This window comes from Hippocampus zosterae, chromosome 9 (genome assembly GCF_025434085.1).
Source record: "Hippocampus zosterae strain Florida chromosome 9, ASM2543408v3, whole genome shotgun sequence".
Classification (NCBI taxonomy): domain Eukaryota; kingdom Metazoa; phylum Chordata; class Actinopteri; order Syngnathiformes; family Syngnathidae; genus Hippocampus; species Hippocampus zosterae.
The window spans coordinates 6,232,730-6,252,020 of NC_067459.1; the positions used below are offsets into that span (position 1 = coordinate 6,232,730).

At 46.7% G+C, this 19,291-nt stretch overlaps 1 protein-coding gene across 1 annotated transcript; it reads left to right on the forward strand.

Annotated features, from left to right (window-relative positions):
- Nucleotides 1–291: 291 nt before the first annotated feature.
- bloc1s1 (biogenesis of lysosomal organelles complex-1, subunit 1) lies at nt 292–18,351 on the forward strand. Its single transcript, XM_052075331.1, has 4 exons — nt 292–502; nt 693–765; nt 11,135–11,267; nt 17,881–18,351. The coding sequence occupies exons 1-4, from the start codon at nt 436–438 to the stop codon at nt 17,989–17,991; spliced, it is 384 nt and encodes a 127-aa protein (XP_051931291.1). The 5' UTR covers nt 292–435; the 3' UTR covers nt 17,992–18,351.
- The last annotated feature ends 940 nt before the right edge of the window (nt 18,352–19,291 follow it).

A 19,291-nucleotide genomic window follows, 5' to 3' on the forward strand; every position in this document is an offset into this window, starting at 1 on the left:
AGTCAGTGATTGTACGTATTACATTGGTTTGCATGGATCCAAGTGTCAGTAAATTGTACTCCTAAACAGATGGACATACGTTTTATTGCATTGACGTTGATTTAATAATTGCGAAAACGTGGAAGACGGTTCGTGTGTAATGCAGAACATTTATTTTGAAGGGTTTCTGGTTTTACGTCATCTAGCTAAAGTCGAATATAAAACAAAACCGCAGACGCACATATGTATTCTCTATCATCTCGCGGTCTATTACTTGGATATATATTTTGTTTTTTTAAATCATAATAAAGTGACATTCCTCTCGGGGCCAACGCGGAAGAGCCCTCTTGTGACGTCATCGCAATTGTCTCGTGACTCTGCTTGTCAGCTGTTGGCATTCTGCACACTCTTGCCTGTTTGGTAATCGTTGCAAACTTTGAAAATAATTCTAGTTGAATGAAGATGCTGTCCCGTTTGCTGAAGGAGCACCAGGCGAAGCAAAACGAGCGGAAGGAGCTGCAGGGTGAGCAGAGCTATCCTAACCGCTCATTATTGAGCAGATTGACCACGATGCTAAGCGATTCTAAAAACGAAAAAGTAAATGCAAAATATTTCTGTACTACAAAGAATATATATATATCCACCAGGATAGTTCAAAACGCCTCGTTTTAACATCACCACACATGTTTTGCGTTAAACTGTTCCTTTCGCAGAACGACGTAGACGTGAAGCTATTTCTGCAGCCACCTGCCTTACGGAAGCTCTGGTGGACCACCTCAACGTCGGGTAGGTTACGTCCTTCTGTTTTGCGGCGTTAATACTATAACTTTCATTTCATCTCTATAGAAACAGTAACTTCTCTTACATGAGGTGCTTTCGTATGATGGCTCTAGATTGGGTTGACATTTTCGGGAACAATATGATTAAGTGTTGAGAAACAGATACAGTAATCACTTTACACACTAAGATTTTCGTAGTGCATATGATTCGTGATGCATCCTAAGAACACTTTACTTAGACAGGCAATGCTGGGGGAAGAGCGGCCTTTCTCTTCCTCCGTGTGTTTGTCAATTTTTGATGATGAGGATGTTGGTTATCCAAATACTGGATGGAGTCACTCCTCGCATGGTGGGATGCCTCCTCGTGGCGCGAGGGGGAACGCCGGGGGACTCGAGCTCCTGCTGCGGCTGAATACCTACCAGCTGACGGGGAAGGAGGAGGGACCTCACCGGAAGGAGAGACACCCGATGCTCGCCCCGTCGGAACGGAGGGAAGTGGGAGTAGCCGCCCCACAACCCTCCTTAAATAAAAGTCAGGCGAGGGCCCTTTTAGGACCCGCACGTGGCGCGACGAGGTAGGAAAAAGGTTCCCCAGGGGGCGAGTTGGGGATGGTAAGAAGGAAGCGCAAGCAAGGCAGGATGGAACAAAGACATGTGGGAGGGTGGGTGAAAGACAGACTGGTTGGGATTCACCCCCATCCAGGCCCTGAAAGCAAGAGGGGAGCAAGGAGCAGAAACAATAAAAGAAGAGAGAGGAATGAAAGAAGGGGAGAGAGGAGGAGAGGAAGGGCGGGACGGGAAGGGGGAAACAGAACTGAAGCTCGGGACAAGAAAGGTGAACGAGTGATAGTCACATGGAATGTGAGGAGATTGAGTGTGAGAGAAACATTTAGAAAGCGGTTGAGGAGAGTAGCAGAAAGAGTCAACAAAGAAAACTGGGAAGTGGTGCTGATGACGGAACTAAAGGCAGAAGAAGCCGGGGTGGTGTGGTTGGGTGAAGAGGATGAACAGGTAGTGCTTGTTCATGGGAGGAAAGCCAGAGTGATGCTGAGGGGAACGGCATTGAGGATGTGGATAGAGGAAGGACAGCAGAAGTGGCTGTGAGAGAGAGTGGTGGCGGTGGTGCTGGGAGGGCTCAGGTTGGTATCGGTCTACCAACCGAGCTGGGGAACGGACGAACGAGAGATGGAGAGATGCCGACGAGATATGGGGAGTCAGGTGGCGATGGGAGGGAGGGAAAGACTGATAATAATTATAATAATGCATTTTATTTAAAAGCGCCTTTCATGCCACCCAAGGACACTGTACAAACAATAAGAAAATACAATGTAAAAATTTGTAAACGAGATGTTATATAAAAACAGGACATAAAATCATAAAAACATGGAAGAGTTATGTGTTGTAGGCAATTCTGAACAGGTGTGTTTTTAATCGGGACTTGAAAGTGGAAAGAGGTGTGCAGTTTTGGAGGTCCGGAGGTAGGTTGTTCCAGAGCTTTGGAGCAGCGTGACTGAAGGCTCTGGCTCCCATGGTGATCAGTCGGGCAGGGGGCACTGACAGGCGGAGGGAGGACGAGGATCTGAGGGAGCGAGAGGGGATATGCACCTGGAGAAGGTCAGATAGGTAAGGAGGGGCCAGGTTGTGGATGGCCATATATGTATATAGAAGCAGTTTGTAGTTGATTCGATGTTGAACAGGGAGCCAGTGGAGCTGTTGGAGAACGGGGGTGATGTGCTGGTGGGAAGATGTTTTTGTGATGATACGAGCAGAGGCGTTCTGAACCAGCTGGATTTTATGAAGGGACTGATAATTGGAGGAGACTTCAATACAAGTGTGGGAACGAATGTGAAGATGGGAGGAGTGTGTGGGGGGCATGGGATGGGGAGGACGAATGAAGCCGGAAGGGATTTAATAGAATGGTGTCAGGAGCACGATCTGGCATATGTTAACAGCTATAGGAGGTTTAGAAGGAGGGGGACGTGGCGACACATGGCGAGCGGGAAATGGTATGAGTTGGATGGATTTCTGGTGAAAGGGAATGAGAGACACCGCATGGTGAAAAGGATGTGGACTATGAGTGAGTATGAATTGTCAGACCATAGACCGGTGTGTATGAAGGTGAATGAGGAGTGGAAGAGATGGAGGACAGAAGAGAGGACCCAAAGGAGAATGGTGCAAGCGAAGTGGGAGGCGCTGAAAGTGGAGGAGAAGAAAAGAGAATATGAGGAGAGGACAAGCGAGAAACTGGAGGAGTTGAACAAGGAAGGACTGGGAAAGGAGAGTGGGTGGACGCAGCTGGCGAACATAATGGTGGAAACAGCAGTGGAGGTATGTGGAAGGGAGAGAAGAGAAATATCCAATCCTTGGACGGTAGGGAGAGAGGAGGAGATAGAAGAGGATAGGGGAGAGGGTAGACAGAAGGAATAAGAAATTGGAGACACTGAATGCGAGGAGAAGGTTGAGAGTGAGGGGAGGAGGGAGAGGAGTGGGGGAGATGGAAGAAGAACTCGCCAGACTAAAAGCAGAAGTGAAGGAAACGCGAAAGGAATTCAAGAAGTTGCTGAGGAGGCTGGAAAGAGACTGGTGGGAAGGAGTGATTGAGGACTGTCAGGAAGCATGTTCTAGAGGAAGGATTGGCGACATGTACAAATGTTTGAGGAAGTTGGGAAAAAGGGATAAACCGGCCGCTCGGAGCACGACGGTGACAACAGAGGAGTTCAGGGAGCATTTTGAAAGCGTGTCGAGGGAGAGGTACAAAGAAGAACCAAGAGTGATAGAAGAGGCAGTTCAAGGAGCAGTAGATCTCAGGAACGATAGTAGAGCGAGCGAAGCAAACGAGATCATGAATGAGGTGCCTGAGAGGGAAGAAATCATGGAGGCTATGGGGGAGATACGGGAGTCAGCACCGGGAGAAGATGGGGTGAGAATAGGATATATACGGAGCGCGTGTGAGGAAGTGAGAGAAAGAGTGATTAAGATAGTGAGGCAGATGTTTGAGCGGAGGGCGGACCAGTGGGAGGGAAGTGTAAAAGTGGGACTGATGGTACCGATACATAAGAAGTGGGACAGGAATGACAGAAACAACTACAGAGGAGTGTGCCTGCTGAGTATGGGCAGCAGAGTGTTAGGGAGAATGTTAGCGAAGCGACTGAGTTGGTGGGCCGAACACCTGGGGCTCCTTGACGAAAACCAAGCGGGCTTTAGGAAAGGGAGGTCCACAGCAGATGTAACGCAAATGATGGTATGCATACAGGAGGATGTAGAAGATTGTAAGAAGAGAGTGACTCAGGAAGGGGTAAGGGACATGAATGACAACGACTGGCCATGTGCAAGACTGTTACATTTGAAAAAGGCGTATCCGAGGGTGAGCAAACCAGCGCTATGGATGTTGCTTGAAAGGTATGGGTTGAAAGGCAGATGTCTGGACACCATTATGGACCTGCATGAGACGACAGTATAAGGTGAGGGGAAGGGAGGGAGTGAGTGGAGGATGGATGCCAGCGAGAGGGCTGCGAGAAGGATGCTCGACATCACCGATCCTCTTTTACATCTACCATCAGGCGGTGATGAGGCAGGCACTAGCGGCGAGGAATCAAGATAACAGGGAGGAAAAAATGGTGGTGTGCAGGTGGATACCAGGAGGGTCATTCGCAGGTGAACATGGCTGGGAGAGAGGGAGCTCGGAAACAAAGGAAGTGAGGGTACCGAGCGCCTTGTTTGCGGACGACACTACTATAGTGGGAACGAAAGGAGAGATACACGAGAGTGTAAGGAGAGTGAAAAGTGTAATGGCCCAGTGGGAAGAGAGGAACAATGAGGAGGAGGAGGAGGTGCTGCAGTTTGGAACGCTAGAGGGGGAGGAGATTAGAGTGTTGGCAAGCTGGATTGGGACTCAGGCAGATGTGAGAAACAGGATCAAGAGGGCAGGAAAGCTATGGGGGAGTGTGAAAGGGTGGTTGAAAGGGACATGACTATCTAAGAGGTGGCAAGGGAGAGTAGTTGAGGCGTGTGTGGAGAGGAGCTTGCTGTATGACTGTCAGGTAAGAACATGGTTAAGAAGGTTGTGGGGAAACTACAGAAGTGGATGGATAGGTGCTACAGGTATGTGTGGAGTGATAGGAACGGAGAACCACCGAGGCAAATGCAAGAAAGAGGAGTGAATACGTATGACGTAAGGAAAATGTTGGGAGTAAAATCCATTGAGTGGAAAATCGAGAGGCGAGTGTTGCAGAGAATTGGACCTGTGATGCATATGGGAAATGAAAGACTAACAAAAGCTATGGTATTGGGATGGTGGGAGGAACTGGAAGGAAGAGGGAAGAGGATGGGGCGCAAAAGGAAAACGGTGTTGTACTGGAAGAAAGTGATGAGGAATGCAGGAATGGACTGGACGGAGGTGGAAAGATTGACGAGTGACAGGGAAGGATGGAAGCGGAGAGTGAGCGAGCGAATGGATCACCTGTATAAATGAGAAAATCAGAGGTCACAGATATGAGGCGGGAAGGAACGAGGAAAGACTTGAAAGGAATGTGAGGAGAGTGTATGATGGGTTGGTATGTCTGTATGACGGGTACGGATAAGTGTGCAGGAGTAGAGCTGGTCTAACCATGCACGAGAAACGCATACACCGCAGGAACGAGGAACAAGTGGAGTTTGAGTGCGAGAAGTGTGGAAGGAGGTTTGGGTCGAAAGGTAATAAAATGAGTCACCAGAGGAGTTGCACGGGAGGAGCGTATGAGGAGAAGGGAGAAAGGAGACAGTGTGGAGGGTGTGAAAGGTGGGTGACGAAAGCAAACTATTTCAGACACGTGAGAGGGTGTGAAAGAGTTTGCAGAGAGTATGAGGTGGAGAGGGAAGGAGGGAGAAGGGAGGGAGCGGGCGTTGCGCGTGGAGGGGGGGCAGGGGGGGCGAATGGGGAGGGTGGGCGCGGAGGGAGAAGGGTAGCTTGCGGGAGGTGTGGGAAGGAAATGTTGGCGGGGAACATTGCGAGACACCAACGGGATTCGTGCCGGGTGTGGGACCCGGGAGGGGGGGCAAGTCCCTGACGGGGGCCGATTGCCTACGATCGGATCGGATCGGCCGGAGTCACTAAACAGTTCCTTCGAAGGGTTTAATTTCTTTTTCTGCAGTTACGAATCAATTCAGGCTCCTGAGGGTTTCAGATTTTAGCCAGCAAGCGTAGAAGTAGCACTGTCATAAGGTTATATAGAGACAATATTGTAATGCCCGTCAGTAGCGGAGAGAAGGCTGCTCGCAGTCGCTGATACTATTCACCATTTTTAATAAACAAAATAAGTAATAAACACACACATTCAAAGGAGTTGCTGTTAGCCACAACTCATGCCCGAGCGCTCCTCACTCAGACTAACTACCGGAGCCAATATTCTCCCAACCTGGCTCCTCCCCTCCCTATGACGTCACACAAATACAAGAAACAGATATTACACTGCCCTCCCCTTTATGAAACCCTCGCCCGACGGTTCAACAAAAAAAGTCCTCCAGCCGTCGTGGTCTTCGTCTCCGTCTCTGTGGTCGGCCTGGCTCTGAGTCGATACCACCTTCAGCTGGCTGGCTCGGGAGAACATTGGTGGGATCTGGGAACGTGGATCCACCACATGTTCTGAACTGGCGGATGAAGCGGAACCCGCCTCAAATACAGGAACGCCGCTGCCCCGGTAGGGGGCCAACCTGTCCCGATGTAGGGCAACCTTTCTGCCCCTTGGGGGGACTGCCACCCGATAAACTACCTCCCCCACCCGCTCAAGTACCCTACATGGACCGTCCCAATGGCTGTCTAGCTTGGGGCAGCGCCCTTTTTTTCTTTTAGGTGTATACACCCAAACCAGTTCTCCAATCTGGAAGTTCCGCCCCTTGCTCCGCACGTCATAGTTTTGCTTTTGACGTGCGCCGGCTTTCTCCAGCTGGTCCCGTGCGAATGTGTGCGCTGCCTCAAGCCCATCCTGTCGTTTCCGGGCATACTCCAGCCCCGGCTGATCCTCTGAGCTGCCGGGAGGTCTTCCAAACGCCATCTCTGCCGGTGTCCGAATTTCATCAGCATCAGCAGAGCAGGAGTACAGCTCGTGGAACTTTGGACCGCTGAACGATAAGACATCAGTACCAGCGGAATCTGCTGGTCCCAATCACATTGGTGTTTGGAGGTGAGGATGGCAAGCTGCTGCTGCATGGTGCGGTTAAATCGTTCCACAAGACCATCGCTCTGCGGATGCAAAGGTGTGGTGCGTGTTTTCTGCATGTCCAGGCGTTTACAAAGAACAGCAAAAACTTTGGACTCAAAATTTCTGCCTTGGTCACTGTGGAGGATATCTGCAGTCCCAAACCGACAGAACATGCCCTCCAGTAGTGCATCCACCACTGTCTCTGCCTCTTGGTCTGGCAGTGCGTAAGCTTCGGGCCACTTCGTAAAATAGTCCATCGCACATAGCACGTAACGGTTCCCTCTGTCCGTCACGGGGAAAGGGCCCATAATGTCCACAGCAACCCTCTCCATGGGTGCCCCAACCCCGTGTTGCTGAAGCGGTGCATGCAATTGGTCTTGAGGTCCCTTGTAGGCCGCACACTCGTCACAGCGCTGGCAGAAGTCCTCTACGTCCCTTCGATGCTGACCCCAATAGAACCCTTGGCGCAGCCGTCGGAGGGTCTTGGTGCTGCCAAAGTGTCCTGAGCCGGTGCTCCCATGGCATGCTCTTAGCAGCATCTCTATAAGAGCTCTGGGCACTACCACCTGCCATCTCTCTTCCCCGGTAGCTGGTTCCTTCCAGGCACGTTGCAACACGCCGTCCTTCATGCGTAACACGGCAAACTTGCTCCAAAAGCCTTTGGTGGCAGCGGAGAGTCCCATCACTCCTTCCCAGGGTGGCCTCCTGCCACTCTGGACCCACTGTCGCACAGGGTTGAGATTACGATCCTCTTCCTGCTTGGCAGCCCACTCTGTAGTGTCCACAGCCTCCAAGGTGCAGCATGACGGTCCAGCAGCAGTCGCTTCCCCACGCAGCTCCAACTCCCTGGCAGCCACTAACAGAACATGGCCGCAGGGAAAGGGCGTCCGCATTGGCGTGTTGAGCCCCAGCCCGATGTACCACAGTGAAGTGGAACGCCTGCAGCTCCTCTCACCACCGTGCTACTTGGCCTTCTGGTTCCTTGAATGACATCAGCCACTGTAGTGCGGCGTGATCTGTCCTGATGGTGAAAGGCACGCCACACAGGTAATACTTGAAATGGCGTGTAGCCAAAACAACTGCTAGCAGTTCACGTCTGGTAACACAGTAGCGTCGTTCACTCTTGTTGAAAGTGCGGCTGAAATAGGCCACCACGCGTTCACCTTCTGGCCCCACCTGTGACAACACCGCCCCCATGCCGACTTTACTTGCGTCTGTGTCCAGCACAAAAGGCAAGGCTGGATGTGGCGGGGTGAGAAATGGAGCGTTCATGAGGGCTCTTTTTAGGCTGCAGAACGCCTCCTGAGAATCCGGCATCCAGAGGAAAGGTTGGTTGTCTTTAAGGAGGTGGAACAAGGGCGCCCCGATGCAAGAGAATCCTTTCACGAACCGTCTGTAGTACGAGGCCAGCCCCAAGAAGCTTTTCAACTGCTTCTTGTCCCTTGGTACTGGCCAATCTTTAATGGTGCAGACCTTCTCCTCCAGCGTGCTGATGCCCTCACCGTTCACTCAGTGGCCCAGGAACTCCACCTCCCGCTGCATAAAGTGGCACTTTTCTGGGTGCAGTTTTTGCAGAAACAGATATTACAATATGATAATGAGAGGTGGTTTGTTGCGCCTGCATGCAAATCCCAGAAACAAAGAAAGTAACATGTCATCTGACCCGGTGTGGATGGAAGAAGTGGTGAGGTGAGACCAGAACACCACTACTAACCATTTGGTGTGATGGCAGGAACACAGATACTTGAGATAACAGTTCCTCTTTTGATGTTAAACATGTCCTATGGAGGGGGGCACAAAAGTGATTGTAAACTCAGTGAGCAGGAAATACCTCCAACAACATTCTAAAGTCTTTGTTTCTTTCAAATCCAATTAACAGAGAGGAATAATATCTTAACAGCATCTCAATCATAGTAAATGTGACTACTGCTTCAAACAACAAAGCGTGTGATGGAAAAGTGGTTAGAACTGCATGACTGTCCGTGTTTTATGTTGTGTTGTGTTGTGTTTATTATTTGACTTTATGTTAACTGTTTTGTAAAGCGCTTTGTTACAGCTGCCGCTGTTGTGAAAGCGCTATATAAATCAGCATGTATTGTATTGTATTGTAAATAGACCTTTGCTACTATACTGTTGAGATTTCAGTGAAACATCCCAAGTAGAGCACAATACAATACAGGCGTTCTAAAAAAAAATAAATGAAAGTTCATTCACTGCCCAGCCAACTTTCTGACAGCTGACACTCTTAAGTGTAATATAAGTGTAGCAAAAGAAGTTAACCAACATATATTGCATGCAGAGGAAGTTTGCTGCTTGTCATCAAGTCTCCAGGTGAACTCCTTTTTACGAGGAGCACAGTGTCCTCGAACCTCAAGTGTTAGAGGTGCAAGTAGAAGATTTAGGGACACACATGGTAAGCTGACTTTCAAAGTCAATATCCATCCCACTCCTTTTTATTTTATGACTAATAAATGGGCTGAAGTGTGGACTCAGAGCAGACCAACAAAAATATCAAAAACAAAAAATATAGAAATATTATACAGTGCACTCCGCTTAATAGAACACCGGTTAATAGAGTAATCCGCTTAATAGAGCAAAAGGCTCTGGAACAGATTTGCCTAATGCAATTTACTATAAAGATACTCCGCTTAGTAGAACAGATCTCCGCTTAATAGAACAGGCCGTAAGCAATGAACATTGTAAACTAGTGGTTTTCGAAGTGTAGCTATCGCGATACTGTACCACTATCGCGAGAAAACGCGGTAGTTCTAGCCGTATACAGTAACAGGTAGCACGCGTCACTCCACACATAGACACACGCACGTCACAATGGCTTCAACTTCATTCAAGAGACGAGAGAGAGACGAAGTGTAGCTATCGCGATACTGTACCACTATCGCGAGAAAACGCGGTAGTTCTAGCCGTATACAGTTACAGGTAGCACGCGTCACTCCACACATAGACACACGCACGTCACAATGTCTTCAACTTCATTCAAGAGACGAGGGCTATCACCTGCGGATAAGAAGGACATACTCAGACGATACGATACATTGCCGGATTCTCAGAAGGTACGCCCGCGGTTTCCAGGACTTCCCTCTTATCCAGCGCATTGAGAGGGAAGTCAACCGCAAAATTACGGACTCCTGTTTCCAGACAAAAGTAACGAAATTTTTCTCGTGATTTGAGATGTTTGACTGAAGTTGATTAAAGTTGTTGTTTGATTAAAGATATGGACGTCCACAGTCGAAATATCTCTTCTAACTCGTCAGCAGGGGGTTTTCTGCGTGCATAACTTGGTCGTCGACGTGTCTGAAGGTGTACCTAATAAAGTGTCTCCGGTTAATAGAAACCCCGCTTAGTAGAACAGAAGCGCTTCGGCCCAATGGTGTTCTATTAAGCGGAGTGCACTGTATATATTTTAAAATCTGCAAATGTCCTGGAGTACATAAGTACATAAGATTTGCAAAACAAAATGCAAAATACAAATGAGACATAAGATAAGATATCCTTTATTCGTCCCACAATGGGGAAATTTACAGCCTCCAGCAGCAAGAATGTATGTAGAAAGAAGAAAGGAGAAAGAGAAAAAAAAAAAACAACAACAAACATCTTTCAATTAAATACAATATGAACACAAATGGATAAATCGCAGTACTATTTACAATTTACCTTCACATCATTTAATTATTATTATTATTATGATATTTTTTATTCATCAGCCTGACAGCAGTCGGTAGGAACGAGCGTCGGTATCTCTCCTTCTTGCAGCGCGGGTGTAACAGTCTCTGGCTGAAGGAGCTACCAAGTGCTGTCAGGGCGGGCTGACAATACAAAACTACTGTAAAAAACTACAAAACTCTGGTGTGCATAGATGTGAATACAATTGAAAAATATGGGCTAGAAAATAGACATAACATGTCTTATTGCACTGAGAGGAAATATAATACAATTAATTTGCAAAGTTATGTAGCAGGTGTCCAAATCGTGTCATATGGCATTTTATCAATCATGTTTACCAAACCTTGACTTTGGCTATATTGTGCTGAATAGCTTATCCATAGTAACTTTTTGCAGCGTGTTCCATTTCTAATTCTGTAGGGTTATCATTTGATGTTGCCTAGCATAACAGGGATCTCGATGATGGTTTGGCAGATGATTTTGTGCTCTTTTTTAAGTGAAGGGGTTTCTCATTTTCAGCGTGGCCCAGGCGTATGTCAACCAGCGTAAACTCGACCATGAGGTGAAAACACTCCAAGTGCAGGCCGGTCAGTTTTCCAAACAGACTGCACAGTGGATCAGCATGGTGGAAGGCTTCAATCAGGCCCTGAAGGTAACCTCTCCAAACAGATGTGATACGTCATCAGGCGCCGACAGGTATGGCAGCCTCGGTCACACGCTCCCTAGTATTATCCCTGTTTTTGTCATTTTCGTTTGTTTTTGGCGACCCTGAGCGGCTTACTTACACGAGGGAAAAGTTGCTGCTCATTGGGGAGTCTACGCTCGGTCTTTTTTCACCAGTACACGAAAATCCACAGGGTTTTTCGGAGCTAATCGCGAGCGGAGCGGCTGCGCTGTACGCAGCATGGAAACGCCGCCGGAGGGGGAAGCGAGCCGGCGTGCTCGTCAAGCTCCGGCAGCGTGGATTTCGAACCCCGCTCCCATCGATCCATCTTGCTAATCTACGATCTCTGCCAAACAAGATGGATGAACTTCTTCTCCTCACAAAGACCAACAAAACATTTGCACGTTCTGCTGCGCTCTGCTTCACCGAAACCTGGCTCAGTGACCGCCATCCAGATCCCGCGCTACATCTACCCGGCTTCCGCCTTCTCCGAGCCGACCGCGACACGGAGCTATCAGGGAAATCGAAAGGTGGTGGGATTTGCTTCTATATCAACGAAGAATGGTGCACTGATGTCACGAAGCTCGACGCACACTGCAGCCCGGACCTGGAGTCGCTGTCTTTAAACTGCAAGCCATTCTACTCGCCACGTGAGTTCACCTCCTTTTTACTAGTCGGTGTTTACATTGCGCCACAAGCTAACGCTAACACGGCGATACAAACGCTAGCCGAACAAGTAAACAAACTCGAGCTAAAATACCCAGAGTCACCCCTGATCATTTTGGGCGATTTTAATAGAGCACATCTTAACCGTGAACTTCCCAGATATAAGCAGCACATCGACTGTTTCACCAGAGAAGGCAACATTCTAGACCACTGCTATACAACAATCAAAAATGCATACCGATCGGTCGCCCGTGCAGCATTGGGTCTTTCTGACCACAATTTAATCCACTTAATACCTACATACAGACAGAAACTCAAATGTGTTAAACCGGTTGTTAAGACTGTGAAAAAATGGACAGATGAAGCAAAGCTAGCTCTACAAGAATGCTTAGACTGCACTGATTGGGGCGTCTTTGAAACTTCAACGGGCACACTGGATGAATACACAGACACTGTAACATCATACATCAGTTTCTGTGAGGACATGTGTGTACCAACGAAGTCCTTCCGCTCGTTTAACAATAACAAGCCATGGTTTACTCCCAAACTCAGGCAACTCAGGAAAGAGAAAGAGGCCGCATTTAGAAGTGGAGATCGGGCACTGTACAAACATGCCCGAAACCAATTGACGAAGGAAATTAACATCGCAAAGAGAAGCTATGCAGAGAGGCTGAAAAACCAGTTCTCTGCTAACGACTCTGCATCTGTATGGAATGGCCTGAAAGCAATCACTAACTATAGAATGCCATCCCCCCAAACAGTGAACAATAAGGGTCTTGCTGATGAACTAAACATGTTTTTCTGCCGATTTGAAAAGGACACCCCCATTTCCCACACACACCCACCGCTACCAGAAACCACTCTACCTACCCCCCCACCCTCTTTTTCTCCACTACAGATCCACGAACAGGACGTGAGACGGCTCTTCAAGCAGCAAAAGATCAAGAAAGCTCCGGGGCCCGACAAAGTGTCCCCCTCCTGCCTGAAAGTCTGCGCTGACCAGCTGGCTCCGGTCTTCACACAGATCTTCAACAGATCCCTGGAGCTGTGTGAGGTCCCATCCTGCTTCAAACAGTCTACCATCATCCCAGTTCCCAAGAAATCGGCAACATCGGAACTGAACGACTATAGGCCTGTCGCCCTGACGTCTGTGGTCATGAAGTCCTTTGAACGCCTTGTGCTGAACCACCTAAAGAACATCACTGGACCCCTGCTGGACCCTCTCCAGTTTGCCTACCGGGCAAACAGGTCTGTGGAAGACGCAGTCAACATAGGTCTGCACTACATCCTCAAGCACCTCGACAGCACAGGGACCTACGCAAGGATTCCGTTTGTGGATTTCAGCTCTGCGTTCAACACCATCATCCCGGAACTCCTCACCCCCAAACTACTCCACCTCGGTGTGTCTCCTGCGATCTGCCAGTGGATCCTCAGCTTCCTGACGGGACGGACACAACAGGTGAGACTGGGAGCAACAACATCATCAATACGCACCACCAGCACTGGAGCCCCACAGGGATGTGTCCTCTCGCCACTGCTCTTCTCTCTCTACACAAACGATTGCACCTCAACAGATCCAGCTGTCAAACTCATAAAGTTCGCAGACGACACCACGGTCATCGGTCTCATCAAAGACGGCGACGAGTCTGCGTACCGCCAACAAGTGGAGCAGCTGGAGCTCTGGTGCGGCCGACACAACCTCGGGCTGAACACGCTCAAGACTGTAGAGATGATCGTGGACTTCAGGAAACATTCTTCTCCTCAGTTGCCCCTCACACTATCCAACTGCCCTGTGTCAACCGTCGAGACCTTCAAGTTCCTGGGAATCACAGTCTCCCAGGACATGAAGTGGGAAGTCAACACCATCTCCATCCTGAAAAGGGCCCGGCAGCGAATGTACTTCCTGAGGCTGCTGAGGAAGCATGGCTTGCCACAGGAGGTGCTACGACAGTTCTACACGGCAGTCATCGAATCAATCCTGTGTTCTTCCATCACGGTTTGGTTTGGGGCCGCCACAAAAAAGGACAAAATCCGACTTCAACGGACAGTTAGGACGGCAGAAAAAATCGTTGGCATCGCCCTACCCACACTTGAGGACTTGCACACGGCAAGAATCAAGACAAGGGCACGGAAAATCCTCCTGGATCCCCCGCACCCTGCCCACCACCTTTTTCAGCCACTCCCCTCAGGCAGACGCTACAGATCTATGCGTACCAAATCCAGTAGACACTTAAACAGCTTCTTCCCTCTAGCGATTAACTCCTTAAACAGTCACTGACATAGTCACTCTTCTTGCACCACAAAATGGTATTACAAAACTACTGGTATACTCTAAAATGGTTCAATGATTTTGTTGTTTTGTTGTTTACGATGATACTAGTGCAGCGTGTTATACCGGAGACAAATTCCTTGTGTGTTCTACATACTTGGCCAATAAAGATGATTCTGATTCTGATACAACTAATTACCGTATTTTCACGACTATTCGACGCACCGTATGGTTGGGGGCAGTCTCATTAATGGGTGACATTTCTGTATTTTACACATACACAGGACGCACTGTACTAATGGGCGCAGTTTTACAGTGGTAAAACATACGCTTAAACATACGGCATGCATGCATGCTAACACGTTAGCTTGAAGCATACACTGAAGCTCAAAGCTAAAACACGTTTTTAAAAAGGCAACGAAAGCAGAACTGAGTTCGGGTGTATTTTATTTACAAGGTACTCACGTTTTTTGCTCAATCATCACTCAGAAAGCCATCAAAGTCGTCATCTTCTGTGTCCGTATTGAACAATTGTGCAAGTATCGGTAATCCATCCAAACCGCTGGGTTCCCTCTCGTCAGAGTCACTCTCGTCGTCATGTGGCTCCACAGAAATGATGCCGGCTTTGCCAAAAGCTCGAACAACTGTACTTGCAGATACGTTCGTCCAAGCAGCCACAATCCATTCACAGATTGTGGCGTAACTAGCCCGGCGCTGCCTCCCGCTCTTCGTGAAGCTGTGTTCGCCATCGATCATGCATTTTTCCCATGCCGCTCGCAACTTCACTTTGAACGCCCGGTTGATGCCGATGTCCAGCGGTTGGAATTCATTTTCGGGGGTTCTTGGAAACCAAAACCGAAGTTGTTTTGCAATAATGCACATACTCACATTTTATACAGGTGCTGGTACCTGCTAGAGGCGTGCCTTTAGCGTCCACTTACACACCTTCACTCATTGCCGGACCCACCCCCTGCGTGCCTGTCCTCACTCACGTCCACCTCTCTTCATATATTTACATATATGTGCACGGACGCGCTTCACCCTTTTCTCTATATAAACAGCGTGTCAGGTCTCAGACAGATTTTGGAACTCGGCTCATATAAAATAGTGATGGGAATTCCGGCTCCTTTTAGAGAGCCGGCTCTTTTGGACCGGCTCCCTAAAAAGAGCCGGCTCTTTTGGCTCCCAAATGCCTCCTCAGTTTTTTTGCTTAAATTTATTTAATACCAAAAATAACGTAATATTATGTGTAAAATGAAGTACTAATGCAAAAAAATAGACATTATATCAAATATTTATTTTTTATATGGCTTATTTATATTCTTATGAACATAGTCAACATGGAGTGCTACAAAAATAAAAACAAAGTATAAAGACCCATCTCAAAACAGGGTCGTCAAAAAGTTCCAATCTCTGAATGTGTATATTTATAAGCTTTTAACTATTTACAGTAAAACAACATAAGTAAGCTTTGAATACCACACAACAAATTATAAATTAAAATTTGTAAAACAAAAAGGAAAAAGCAGCGTCCAGGTAAAGGTTTTAGCTTGTCTTTAGCGAAGATTGGCATGAAGAAAAACCAAGTGCCTCAGCTTTGAGGGGTTGATCCTCTTTCTCCTCTCTGTTAATATTTGCCCTGTTTTGGAGAAGATTCTCTCTGAGGGACAGATGTTGCGACAACACACAGCCAACACAAAATGGATGAAAATCCCTTGCAATCATTTTACCCAGTTCCTCATCAATTGTGTTCTGTTTTGCTGGTTTTATAGCTTTTTGCATAAAGTGGCTCATAGAGCTCTGGGTTGTACATCTAGGCAGTTGTGACATTGCAGTAGCAGCAGCAGTTGTAGACACACTAGCACAGTGGTCCTCAACTAGAAATCCTGTCGGTCCACTTTTTTTTTTTTTATAAGACCAAGGTCAGCATTTTGTATGGTCAAGCCAAGCTTATACCAATCAACACTCCTCACAACCAACCAATAATGGGGTGCATGAAAATAACAATTATTCACTTTGCCAGTACACAGCAAATAATGAGAGGTATTGTGTTGAGGCAGAGGAACTCTTTTATTTTGTTAAGTTGTGCCTGCTTAATAATAGAAATAGCCCTTTTAGGGAAATAAGACATTTTTTACTTTGTTAAACAGTAGTTGTCTTTTTTTATACTCATTTTCTCCTTTATATACTGACTTTTGTTTAGATTACAGAAACAAATGCAACTTCAATTGTGAAGGGAATGCATCCCTGTTATGATACGCATGCGCACAAAGCAAGACGTAGAATGACATGCACAAAAAAAAAAAAAACCACACACACATGACACGTCATGTGCCACAGTGTTTACAGAAGTACTGTACCGGTAAATGTTATCCCCAGTCTAGGTACTCATTTCAGATTAACAGAGGAGCTAGGCTGGTGGGAGTAGAAATATTTGCAGGAAATGAGGTAACACTTTTGTTTCGTCTTCATTTCATGGAGACATCTACTAAAGATGTCGTCACATCATTGCCCAGGGTAATACGTCTACGTTGCTGAATTGCTATGATAACACTGCATGAAAAGAATCACATGCATGTCTCATATGGGTAAAAAAAAAATAATAATAATTAATCGAGCTACATTATTAACGTAGCCTAAATGTGTGCATGGGGCATGTGTGCATTTCTTTCTTTCGGTATTTTCCTTGACTACCATAGGTAGAAGTGGGCATTTGCTCTGTTGTGGGAGGGAATGCAGCCAAATTCTCAGGCAATGGAAGTGGCTACCCTCATTCCCTTTAAATTCAGACCAGAAAAAGCTGTGCAATCTACATGGCATGGCCTCTGTCTATGAAAATACGGTCCCAGATGTCAGTGGCCGAGACGGTGTGAGAGACTAGTTGCATAGTAGATGTGGTATTAACAAATACGAGAGCGTAGAAATTAGGATCGAAACTATTCAGTACCAGACTGCATAAAATACCTCAATACTGGTAAGGAACAATACCATGGAAAAAGCTTAAAACATCAGTAAAAAACAGTGAAATAATATCTGAGAGCTAATCAACTGAACATTTGTTTTTTATTCATTATAAAAAGCCATTGTTTATATATTTTTAAAATTCATGGAACGATATTGGTACCGGTATTTGGCGCAACACTCGTAGAAATACGTCATAAATCAAGATCAAACATATCTTCAGAGGTAGTTGATTTTATAAGGAATTCCGGAGTATTGCAACCCGAATGGAGAGTGCTCTAAAATCTGCTGGATGTTACCATGAGCACGAATACTCATTTGGCCTACTTGTATGAATAAAAGATTCAACTCAAGGTGTGTAATCAGTTTTAAGCGATGTACATACATACTGAAAATTGAGCCAGATTATCCCCCCCCCTCTCTTTACGATCAAAGCCTGATTGTTAGATTTCTCTCGAAGATTATCCTGAGTGAGTGATTACCCTGTGGTGTGGGGTATATCAGGAGTGATCTGGTTGGCTTTCGATCATCGAAATGTTAAACCTGTTCAATGTTTACGATGACTAATTTGACATTAAACTAGTCCAGGCCAGTGGCATATACTAACTTTCTCCTTAGAAAAAGGTTCCCCAATACAAATGGAAACCTTTCATTGTGAACTGCAACCACAGTTGGAGGAAACTAACACTCTTGTTTTGAAAACAGGAAATTGGCGACGTGGAGAACTGGGCCCGCAGCATCGAGATGGACATGAGGACCATCGCCACAGCTCTGGAGTACGTACACAAGGGTCATCTTCAGTCAGCTCCCTCATAAGGCGCTTCCACAGAGGTGCAGGGATGCGATGAAGAACCATAAAACAACGAAACATGACAGATGTGTCATGCAAAAAAAAAAAAAAAGCATTTTTTTTATCATAAAATGTGAAGCCTGGCAGCTTACTTTGAGACTTTTAAAAGCAATACAAAATCTGTCAGCTCACAAGGATGTTGTCTTACTTATAAAGTTGCACGTCTGAAAAACCAGGTGATTGATTTCCATCAGAGCGTAAAGAGGAAGAACATGTTTGTCCATTTTTGTAAAACAGCTTCATCTCTGATATGTCAGTATCAATGTGTATTAACTGTGTTGAGTTTGCGTTTTTTTTTTTAAATAAAGATAAAAGTTAAGTAAAAATGTATTCATGTCATTGACATTACTATGATCAAAAGTTGCCGCTAACCTTTCATGACGTTTCCCAAAAGCTGGTTGCTGGGCGCACTACCCATGAAACAGTAATGAACAGTTGTTATTACTTGACACACTAGTCCTGCTTTGTCATAAAACCCAAACGGACCCACACCACACACCACTCCGAGCTCATTGTCATTCATGAGGCCAGCCCTCTGAGTCAACAGCTCGTTGACGTCACTCTGCAGTGTCCAAAGCCTGTCAGCGGCTGCTTTCAGACGCCATCCCCGAGGTGTTAGCCACAACCGTTGCACCGGCAAAGCACCGATACTCTGCTCTGACAGTTGGAGACCTCTCATTCAAGTGAATGGCACCCAGTGCATGAAAAGAACCACTTGTACCCAATTGAAAATGTTTCACTGGTGGCTGATTTGAGGAAGTGGGTGTGTGTTCAGTCTGTAGGGGTGGGAAGGGAGTCGGCTCCTCAATTTTGGCCATTTTCCATCGCGCTTGTGGGGAGCAGAGTTATTATGACGATCGCAGGTGTAGAGGAATGACTCCCTGGACACACGGAAATTTTGCACAAACTGTTGAGCGGTGAACTCTGGCACAGTTGTGTTGCACCAGAAGAGCATTGTGTCCAGATAGGATGCGATCTCCGACTCGCAGCAAGCTTCATGATTATCTACAATGATTAAGAAGGATCTAAGCATTTGCTGTTGCATATCCCTGACTGTTATATACTCCATGCAAGTATAATCGATGCTAAGCTAAGTTGCCTTGAAGATGCTAAACAGTGTATTATAATAATAATAAATTATTACTATTATTATTATTATCCATCCATACATTTTCAGATATGCTTTCCCTCACAAGGGTTGAAAATGACCATCTGTGCTCACACTCACACCAAGAGACAATGTATAGTGTTCCATTAACCTTCTGT